Source organism: Protobothrops mucrosquamatus, unplaced genomic scaffold (genome assembly GCF_001527695.2).
Source record: "Protobothrops mucrosquamatus isolate PMUCROS unplaced genomic scaffold, P.Mucros_1.0 scaffold448, whole genome shotgun sequence".
Lineage (NCBI taxonomy): Eukaryota > Metazoa > Chordata > Lepidosauria > Squamata > Viperidae > Protobothrops > Protobothrops mucrosquamatus.
In genome coordinates this window covers 843,789-855,282 of record NW_015386771.1, presented here as the reverse complement: position 1 = coordinate 855,282, position 11,494 = coordinate 843,789, and the positions used below count along the sequence as shown (strand labels likewise).

Here is an 11,494-nt window from a genome sequence, read left to right as displayed (position 1 = left end):
GTTAAACTAGACATACCCAATTCCAGCAACTGTTCCTTATATGTTTTAGCCTCCAGTCCCCTAATCATCTTTGTTGCTCTTCCCTGTACTCTTTCTAGAGTCTCAACATCTTTTTTACATCGTGGTGACCAAAACTGGATGCAGTATTCCAAGTGTGGCCTTACCAAGGCATTGTAAAGTGGTATTAATACTTCACGTGATCTTGATTCTATCCCTCTGTTTATCTATGGTTTGATATATTGAAACAGAGAATAAGCACAAGACAGGGGCACAATGAGTCAGTGGCAGCAAACTGCTGCCATTAACCCTAACTGAATTTGCTGCCCTGGACTAGTGTTGAATTCAGAAAATATTATTGTCCTGTATTTGTGAAAGCACCACTGTGTTCCTCCATCACATACATACAATCTTGGACCAGCCTTTAATATCTCTGAAATAATCTATTTATTTTATAAGGGGCTCTCCAGAGAGTTTCTCCATTTATTTACAAAAGGCACCAGCAATGTATATGTAGATGGTTTGCCAGTATAGGCAGGAACATATAAACTGCCCTGATGATTTTGGGGACCCAAAGTTCTGATATTGGTATGTTTGCCATTGAATATGTATCTCCCAGTCTCATGTGAGGAGTAAGAAGGGTACTGACATCTACCACACACTCTCTCTAAGGCAGTTGTGCCACATACGGTAAGGTAAAAATACTATAGAGTCAAGTTCCATATCCTTATAACTTCATATTTGTGTCAGTTTTGTGACATGGGTAGTTATATAAATTTGATAAATAAATAATTGGCAACAGAATGAACTAAATGGAAATTACAACAATTGGAATGATCATATCCAGTGAGAGCATTTTTCTAGGAAAAAGAAAAAGAAACAAGACAAAAGTAAGAAATGGAACAAAGAGTAGAGGAACATGGCAACTAGCTAAGGGTGAGAGATAATGTATGGAATAGGGATGACATTTACTCTGTACTCATATTTCTTTTCATAGCCAGATCTCTTCACTTACTTATCTACAAATAGGATGGATGGATCAATGAATACTATAGTATCTGTTTTTGCCCTCTAACATCCAAATCCTCCCTACATACACATACACACATGGCATGTTATGCTTTGTTCCCCATATCATATAATTAACCTTTGCTATGGAAGTTTTGCACAGCAATGTTAGAGGTAACATGGACTGATGGCTCCCTCCTCCACGGAGTCTGTCTACTAAATTCTTTTTTAAACCATGTGGGACATTGCATGTTGTGCTTTCTCTGTCTGAACTAACTAACTAAATGAGAAGAAAGCCTCACATACTGCAACGTTCATTCCATGTCAGTGAACCAATTAACTTCCTGGCCTTTGGTTCAATGACCAATGTGATTGCATTGAGGAAATTAACTTGTCTTCCCTTCATTCCCTGCACAAAAGTCTAACACATATAAAGGACAACCTTATTTGATTTTATCTTTGTGACAATGTTTTGAATTAAGTCAAGTGAGACAGTGAGACTAAATGGCAAAAGATGACCAAATGAGCTTCAAGCACTGTAGAGGCAAGAATCTTACTCTCTATTAACTAGTTGAATTTTGGCACCTTCACCAACCAATTAGTATATTGATTCTTTTCTTTTTCTTCTATTTTAAAAATACCCAAGCATGCTGTTTTGAACACCCCATCTCCTTAACTTCAGCACATTTTGAGCTTTTTTTCTTGATGCCATTACTACAGCTATAAGGTACCTTCAGAACCATACTTTAGAATTTCCTTAATGATCTGAAAATGTACAAAATATTTATTTGTAAAATATTATATAAGTTAGTAGTTGTGTGAAAATACAATTCTCAATAACTCTTATATCTACCTTGCTGTTATGCCAATGTTGGTATCCCGATGTTGCAAAATAAGAGAGTAGAATTAAGGAACAAAAACAGTGGTGACCTTTAAGCCCCCTATTAAATTTGTCACTAGTGATTCTTTGGAACAAAGTCTTCCTAGCTCATAATACTTGTTCCTCTGCATTTCTAGAGTGCACTAAAAGAGAATCAATTTGTTTGCTGCTGTAGCTAGAAAGTGTGTGAGAGAAGAAGACAAGAAAAGGCAAAGTTAAGAAAAATAAGAAAAATAAAGACAAATATAAAAGAAAAGAAAGAAATAATAGCTGGCAAGATGAAAAAAGGAATGAAAATGACAATTAAAAATGGCAAGCTAAAAATAGAAAGTCATGGATGGCAAGGTGCAGAATCTCCTATTTTTCTTTTCTGTAATGATTCTGTGTTGGGGTTACTATGGCTTAATATCTGGTTTACTTGTATGGTACTGAAACATGGTACTATTATGTTTATTTAGTCCTGGTAAAATAGTAAGTAACTGCATCAACTTTGGGGAGGATTACATGGGGAAACTAGCATTATCCCATTTTTTTCCAATAGATAATATTATTGATAATGTTCTTAATATGTATGTATTTTCCCAGCAACTATATCAGGCAAGATGTTTGCTTGAAGAAGGAGATGTCAATGCTGCTAACATCGGATGTTCTTGCTTTGACAACAGATGGAAATGCAGCCATTTTTCTCTATTGCTTTTAGAATTAGTTGATGCTGGGAGGGGGAATGTGGATGAGAGTCCAGCTAGTCATAACAATAATAATTCAGCCACGGGAACCCAAGGTCATTGGGCCCAGAGTTGATAGAGTTTTGGCGGGCTGGAGAGCTGGGGAGAAAGCCCACGCTTCAAACTAATTGTGGAATGTGATTTATGACTGTTTATTGGAGGAGGGAATTGTGCTTTGTTACTTTGTATCTAGGGGAGGGGAATTTAGTTTTTGGTTTCGACTATGTAGTGCCGATACTTTGTTTCTCGAATAAAAGATTCTTTAAGGTAAACAATGCCTTGAAGTTCTTGTGAAGAGTTTCATCTGTCAGAACTATGACAGAAGATCAAAGAGTTAGTTCCTTGACATTAACAGTTAGCATCTTAACAAAGTCCAACTGTTAAAAATCTGAGATTTACATTATATTGAGATTTAATTATCAAGGAATTTATAGGAATTACTTCCAAATTCATCTCCTTCTACAGTATATTAATTATCACATGTAATTTCTATAGAAATCTATTTAAATGCTGTTTTGGTGATGTTCCTACACAATAGGTAGACAATTTCCTATGCTATGTCAATGATGTTCCTACACAATAGGTAGACAATTTCTAGTGCTATGTCAATGCTGCAAGCATTGACATGCTATCTTATATGTATTTAATAGAATATACAATACATTCCACTGTCCTCTGTAGGACTTAAGGCTAACTAGGCATAAGATTCTAATTTACCATAACTTTAAATGACCGTGTTATTTTCTGATTAAATTATATATATATTTATTACATATAGGGATTTTCAGTAAAATTTGGTTGTTAATTGCTTACTATATTTCCCATTTTACTTCCTTTTGGCTCTGTTTCCCACAACCCATGCCTGCAGTCTCCACCCACAATGAGAGAGAAATTGAAACAGATCAGCAGCTGGATAACTTGTACCTGAAAGCTTTAGAGGGCTTTATCACTGTCATCACACAGGATGGAGACATGATCTTTTTGTCTGAAAATATCAGCAAATATATGGGTTTGACACAGGTAAGAGTATTGTCTATTCACTTCTGATAGCAAGCTGGATATGATTCTCTGCTCCTTCTCACATTCTGTTCATGGTAAAGAATTTTTTTTAAAAAATAAGATTGAACAAGATATTTTCTATATATCTCAGAAAGATACTGATTCTGGTGTCCCTGCAGTATTGCACCATGAAGAGACCAATGCATTTGCTGTAGGATTAGAGACATAGGGAGATGTTCTGAAGCCATAAAAGTTCTATGTATACAACTGTGTAGTGGGGAAGAATAGGGATACGTATGCATATATCTGTCCAATAAATCGTACCATCAGTTTGGACAAAGGGTGTGAGATATTTTGTGCAGGTGGGATTCAGCCATGCATCCTCCTTCTGGCTTGTATCTTTTTATTTCACATTGATGATTTATTTTGATTTCCATTATTGTCTACAGTTCAACTAAAGACTTGGGTGAGTTTGAAACTATAATTAAAGACAGGTCTGTACAACACAGTTCACAGGATGATCAACCCTGGTCTACAGATGGTGCTGTTAAAAGCCAGGCTGGTGGTAGCAATGCTCCTCATTCATGACATTATCATGGGTGAAGCAGTCAGTGCGGCATATGTAACTGACACAAGGGGGGCTTGAAGAGAAGTGTCTTTTTCTCTGAGGTATGCCAAGTGGGTTTCAAGTTTAGAACTAGCTGTGATCCATGAGTAGAGAGGATGGTGTGGCAGTTGTCATTCAGGAAGCCCTAGTGGTTTTCAGAGGCTTTGCACTGCAGATAACTGGATATTAATCCCCATCATAGAAGTTGAGATCTAGGGAACAGTTGGATCTGTTGCTCCTTTCTGGATTTCCTGGTATGCAACAGCTTCATTGTTTGAGGTGCTCAACTCTGATGTTGAGATGTCCATGGAGTCTTCAAGTTTGATAATTTGATAAATTTCCTTAATGTGGCATTAACAGAGGAATTCACATAATTACTATGACTACCATAGACTGACCCAAGTTACTGAAAGCCCAATGCACAGAGGTAATAATGTGCTAGATCTGCTTTTTATATCAGGACAGTTACAACATAATTTGAAGGTGGAGAACATTAGCATCAGTCCTTTGTCAGAATCAGATGACCCTCTGGTTGTTTGTTAGCTAACTGGGGCTGTCCCTTCCTCTAGCAGGAAGGAAGGCACTATTTGATCAGACTGTCCCAGGTAACTAATGGACCAGATTCATGTTTTTCTTGGAGTTCAGTTGAGGTGTTGATCTCCATATGGAATGGGAGTACCATGGAAGTTAGGACCAAATTGCTTCTATGTGGGCTTTCCCGGTTTTGCGATCTTATAGAGCTCCTTGATTTTCTAAGGAGTTTTGAAAGAGCATCATTAAAGAAAGATGATGAGTAGACAAGTTCCCAATGAGAACCTTGCTGCTGACGGTTGCTGTTAAATAGCACAGTGGTGATATAATTCAGTTATGGATACTTGTGCCTTTGCTTCTAGAAGAAACCCTATGCTCAATGCTCCAAAGCTTCTAATGCATCCTCAAACTTTAAAATTCTGCCAGGATTTGGTCCCATATCATCTGTTTCCTCTCACATCTGCTCTTGCTGAATCAGCCTCAAGTGGTTGATTATTTAACTTGCTGGATCAGAATTCTCAGCACTGATTTCTTCAAGTTAGAGGAAACAGTAACAGTTACCTGGGCAATTTTTGACTGCCTTCAAGAAAATTTCTAAGGAAATTGATACGATCCTCATAACTGTTAGTCTGTTTACCTGGTTGATTAAGGCCTGCCGAGAAACGATATGAAGTTGGACCATGCAGTGGTGCATGTTTCCTGTCCTAGGAATCCCTTCTCATGGTCATCTATACTTTTTTCATTGCACATGTGGATCACTGCAATGTGTTCTACATGGGGCTGTTCATCTTTATCATATGGCTTTTATGACATTCTCTTATGTGGTTTTCATGTGTGTGTTTGAGAATAGATGAAATTTTCGTACAGTATGTCTGCCTGTCTGCCTGTCTATCTATTTCACGCATTGCACAGGTAAATTCATTTTGTAATTTTTTATTTCTTCACTTTTTCTCAGTTGATTTTATTCTATCTTTTCTGCCAACAAGATGGAAATACCATTTTTGGTTTTCCCCCCCATTTTTCTAGGTGGAATTGACTGGCCACAGCATTTTTGATTTCACTCACCCTTGTGATCATGAAGAAATTCGGGAAAATCTAAGTTTGAAAAACGGTAAATAATTTTTAAAACTGTACTTGGAGGATTTATTATAACCTGAAGTTTGAGTTTTCAGAGTTGCATTACATGTACACATCATTTATGAGCAAATAATCCCTGGACCAAGGTTGGTGGTGCAGTCAGGGACTTCTATTTTTTACTTTGTGTTAGTGTGGGCATATCCTCATCCTTTTATTCCTCTAGTTCTTTCTTCTAGGTCAATACAGGATTTTAAGGAGAATCCAGCCTTTTTAAACTGGGATGTCTCCCCTGTACCTACCAGGTTTCTGGGCTGATCTCTGGCATGGGGACCTGGCTTGGAAAGATGGACCAACTCAAATAGTAGGCGACTGTATTCAGAAGAATCCTGAATTATGGCAGCCAAATTGTGTAGAGATGTATCTGTGCCATGAAGCATCTTGGTGATGGTATACCAGCCCCATTACCAGTCAGCTATTATTCAGGATTCTTCTGTTTTCCTTGTTACCTTCTGGGAGGAGGTTTCGTGGTATCCATAGCAGAACATCCAGATTCAGCCATAGTTTCATTCCATACAGCATTAACCTTGTGAACTCTCAAGCTTCCGCCTTCCATTATATATTCAAGATGGACAGTATTTAATATTTATTTGCTACGTATATGTAGGGGTGTGGGTCTATACATATGTTGTTCATAGTATGTTTAGGTGTGTGTCATGTATGTGTTTCACTTGAGAGCGGGCAACTAAATTTCATTTTTGATGTGTGCCGTTGTGCCCACAGTAAAAAAATGACAATAAAGGTTATCTTATCTTATCTTCTGAACCTGAGCTTAGCATTTTGAAGGCCATGTGTTTAGTGCTCCTCCTATATTGAATAGGATATCCAGTAACAGTTGTACTGAAAAGGAGCTAAAATAATTATTTTTCTTTTTCTTAGGTCCAGGTTGTGGGAAAAAAAATAAAGAGATGTCCCTGGAACGTGACTTCTTCATGAGAATGAAATGCACTGTTACCAACAGGGGCAGAACTGTAAATCTCAAATCTGCCACATGGAAGGTAACTTTAGTGACAATGGTTGAAAAATTCAGTCCTATTTTCCCCCCTCCACTGTTCTATGTTATAATAATATAATTATACAAACAATTTTTACATTTCAGGTTTTGCACTGCACAGGACAAATTAAGGTCTATAATACCTGTCCTCCTCATGCTCTGTGTGGTTTTAAGGAGCCACTCTTATCCTGCCTTATACTGATGTGTGAGCCCATTCAGCATCCTTCCAATACTGATATTCCATTGGACAGCAAGACTTTCCTGAGCCGTCATAGCATGGACATGAAATTTACTTACTGTGATGACAGGTGAAATGATAATCTCTTTTTTGTTGGGAAACATAAGCAGCCTAGTCTATTTCTAATACGACTGATTCATTTTTAAAATCCTTAAAATAGGCATAGACACAGCGCAAAGAGAAGAGAACATGGGGGCAAAATTCTAGTATATTACACTGGATCATCCACATCCTTTTGGTGGGAGAATTATATTCTCGCAAATTGAGAATAGTACTGGGGAGGTTGATCTGTACTAAAACTTTTCTTCTGTCATATTATTATTTTTTAGTCTGAATATATCCAAAGGGAAAACATTCAAAATTGTTATCTCCCTCCTGTAGTCTGAACTGGTATAGTCAAGTCTATATTTTCATTCTGTTTCTGGAGGCCTGAAGTTTGATCTATTCATATAGGAGGAATGGATCATACCTCTTCATTTTACAGAGAAGGATGTTGTTCAAAATGCTAAAATCAAAAACAAAAACTTGTTTTCTAATAAAGAAGATTGTTTTTTAATGGAAAGACCTCATCAACAGTATATTTTCATATAGAATCTTAAATAGAAAAATGCATTTTATTATACCTCATTTGGACTAATATGCAGATTAGGACCATATAGATTTGTTTGTTTGTTTATAAAATTTGACACCGATCTCATGACCACTTGTCATCCAACGAGATATAGGAGTTGTATCCCATCAGTGTTTTGACTGTCTCAGAACATCAGCTGCAGGCTGGCTGTCCTCAGCTACTTTTACTCAAAAATTTGAGCAATTGCTTTATGATGATTCTTCAAGTAATTATAGTTTCCACATAAAGCATAGTGCCAAATGTCACAAAACCTTAGTACAAAATTTTGCAGAGTCTCCTTTTGCAGTGTGGATTATTTTGGAGAATGTAAACACTACTGATATATCCAGGTAAAATTAAGCCAGAGAGTTTTATAAGCATCAAGGAACTGATGCCTGCTTATGATATCCATTTGTAAAGTATATTGGTGAGGGGGAAGCTTGCCAAGGAAAAGAAGAGAAAGTGGGATGTCCACTTTCTCTAAGAGATTGTGGTCAGGAAATGATTGATTACCTTTGATCAAATGCAAAGTCACAAACGAACAAGAAAAATGAACCAAACTTATACACATTGAAAGCCAGATAGCTGGATTAACCCTCATTGCACCCAAAATATAGTGGAAGCCTCTAGGTTCTGTACCTGTGGCAATTATTAATTGCCAAAACCTGATGTCCTTTAGTTATCTAGTGCCTTTCTGTTATAAGGGGTGTTTTATATTCCTATTGAACAGAAACTGTATTTTGTAAACAACTACTCATGTATGTCCCAGCTTTTTTAGTATTAGAGGGCATTTGACGATAGCTGTATATTTTCTGTTTTCAAAACATTACATATTGTTCTTTTTATACCATCAACACCTTGTCCCCATAGACAATTCTCACATATAGGCTACATAAGAAATTGAAGGGCATGACAAAGGAAGTGAACTGCTCCGAAAAGAAAAACATTTACCACCAAAACTGGAGAAAGAATAACCTTGATAACTGAAGCTGTTAAGAAAATGGTGATGATATATAAGAAGTTAAATATATCCTGTGTATAAAATGATGATAGTTCTAAGTATAGTAAATTGGCTGTTGGGAATTAGACATACTTTCCCAGCCATGGATTCTACAGCCCAAATATGGTACCATTTTCCATCTTTGAGATTTCAATCTTTCTACATAGAGCACATTTAGGACATTTCAGGCTGGTTGATATTCATTCATTCATTCATTCTGTGCCTTTTTTATTCTTACAAATAAGACAGTGAACATATCCTCCTCCTATTTCCCTACAACAACAAACTTGTGGGGAGGAGTTGGGCTGAGAGAGGGTGACTGGCCCAAGGTCACCCAGTTGGCTTTCATGGCTAAGGCATTTTCAAGAGTTTGCCTTTCCTTTGTTAAGGAGTTTTCATATTTTTTTTTTAAAAAAAAGATGGACTGATCTTCAAACAGAAGTTACTGTGAAGTAAAAGGCTATTTTCTGATTTTCCTTCAAGTAGAGAAATATCTTGTGACATAAATTTCCATGAACTTGCCCTTAAAATGTATCATATCCTGTGGTTTTGCTGCATGCCTAAGACTATGCAGATACAATCCACATTTTATAGATATTACCTAAATCTGGGGTTGGCATAAAATTAATCTGGATCTAAGTTAAATCTGTATATAATTTGTATAGACAGCAGGGTTTTGTTTGTTTTTCTTATCAATGTTTGCAGTTATAAAATGGATTTTGTACTCACCTATCCTTAATTATATAGCTAAAATGGTTGAAGTCAACAAAAACAGAAGGACTGTGAGTTCAGTTTTATTCTGATATCAACCAAATTTCTAGACTTTATAACTCTAAGCAAATGCTGTTTACCATGGATTTCAGTTGACAGTTTGGGGAGTCAAGGGGGGGAAAAGCAGGCCTTCAAGCCTGAAGTTTGAAAACAAAAAAATAATTCTTGAGTAATGTTTCTCCTTGGATTTTATTTTGTTTTATATCATTTAGCATTCCAGTATGAGAATAAGCTTTTCTGTTCTTTCTGTGATGTTGTTTACTTATTTTATATTAGTTTGCAATAGCTGATAGTAAGATAACAATGCTCCCTGTTGCTCAGGACTGTTTGTGAGATCAAGATTGAGAAATCTTGCAATCAGGGCTTATGAAAAGCTTTCTAACCTCTTGAAGCTAGTAGTCACACTAAGCATCTTCATTTTCTTAAGGGTAATAAAGAAATAAGTGTGTTTTCTTGTGTTCTCTTGATATATATTTTCTGTGTGCCTGTCTGCAATGGGAAGCACAGGAGAGGTTACCTATGCTAAGGGTGCCATCACCTCTCTAACTCATTTACTCTGCCACCAGCTCTACTAAATCTGTATTGGTTGCAACCAGCAAGAATTAAATAACAGCAAACGTACAAAAAAGAAGACGGTGATCTAAAACTATTTTTTACTATACAGTGTCAACAAGATTTGCCAGTCTAGGGCTTCAGACAGGACTTTCTCAGTCCTAATGCTTTTTACCACCCAGTCACTTGGGGTCAGATAGCATATAAATTTAAATTTTAATATATTATTATTATGGTTGGTTGCATAGTCAGCCAGATGTTTAAACTGGATTGGGTTTTTTTGTCCACTTAATGAGTCCTTCCCAAGGACCTGGGATAAGCAGATACTGATTTTTAATAATATATCTGGCTGCTTCCATGCTTCTGTTCCTTCTTCCTATTGATTCTCTCTTATTAAGAATCCCAGGTCTTGTTTGCCACAATGAAAGGAAAATGGCTTAGAACAGTGGTGGCGAACCTATGGCACGGGTGCCAGAGGCGGCACTCAGAGCCCTCTCTGTGGGCACATGCACTGTCGCCCCAGTCTTAGGCATTCAGCTGGATTTTATAAAACCTTTTCGCTTTAGGCCTCCACCACCGTGTGCAAAAAAAAAAAAAGGTTCAATCAGTCAATTTCAACTTTTCGCGGGAAAAAAAGATCTTGCAAAGTTGGAATTGATTGATTGAACTTTTTAGTCCCACCCAGTCTGCCATTACCATCCAATGGGCCATACCCACCCAATGGGCCACACCCACCCAATGGGCCACACCCACCCGGCACTCGACGATGCATAAGTGGGTTTTGGGTTGCAGTTTGGGCACTCGGTCTCTAAAAGGTTCGCCATCACTGGCTTAGAAGAAGGGAATTTCAGCAGAACCCTTGGTTTTTAGTTACTGACTTTAACAACATAGCTTGTCCTCCGTGGGCTAGAATCCTTCTATAGCAGTCTTTCTCAACCTCAGCAACATTCATGCTGACTGGGAAATTCTGGGAATTGAAGTCCACACATCTTAAAAAGTCTGAGCAAATCAGATGCCCTCCTATTGATCTGTATTTTGTGGGTAGTTTGAGCCTTTCCATTTTTGAACATGTAATAGTCTGGCTGCAGTTATCATACATGAAAACAAAGTTCCATGATTTTTTTCTATTGTCTGTCCATTAGTTCCCCCCACCCCCCAAAAAAAAGTTTTTGATTTTAATTGTACTTTAATTTGGGGGACTATTTGTAAATACTTTTATTCAGCAACATCATCACTTTGAACAAGTTATCGTTAAGTACCCAGTGCCTTGCCATTTTTTATAGTTTCTGCTAGTGGTCTAGTTAAACTCTGACAACTGCTTGCCCATTACCATAAAATGCAAGGATAAAGCCTTCCATATAAACCAAAGCCAGAATAAATACAAAGTAGGGGTTTCATTTCTTTTTATTAATCAGGCCTGTTACAGAAAGCAACAACTCTTTGCAGCA

General features: G+C 37.2%; 1 protein-coding gene across 1 annotated transcript in view; it reads left to right on the top strand.

The window, feature by feature from the left end:
- EPAS1 (endothelial PAS domain protein 1) overlaps positions 1 to 11,494 on the top strand; it is a 54,263-nt gene that overhangs the window by 18,835 nt on the left and 23,934 nt on the right. Inside the window, exons 3-6 of the mRNA XM_015816414.1 lie at positions 3,479 to 3,630; positions 5,774 to 5,858; positions 6,761 to 6,879; positions 6,981 to 7,183. Of these exons, the coding sequence (XP_015671900.1) occupies positions 3,479 to 3,630; positions 5,774 to 5,858; positions 6,761 to 6,879; positions 6,981 to 7,183 (559 nt within the window). The remainder of the gene's footprint in view (positions 1 to 3,478; positions 3,631 to 5,773; positions 5,859 to 6,760; positions 6,880 to 6,980; positions 7,184 to 11,494) is intronic.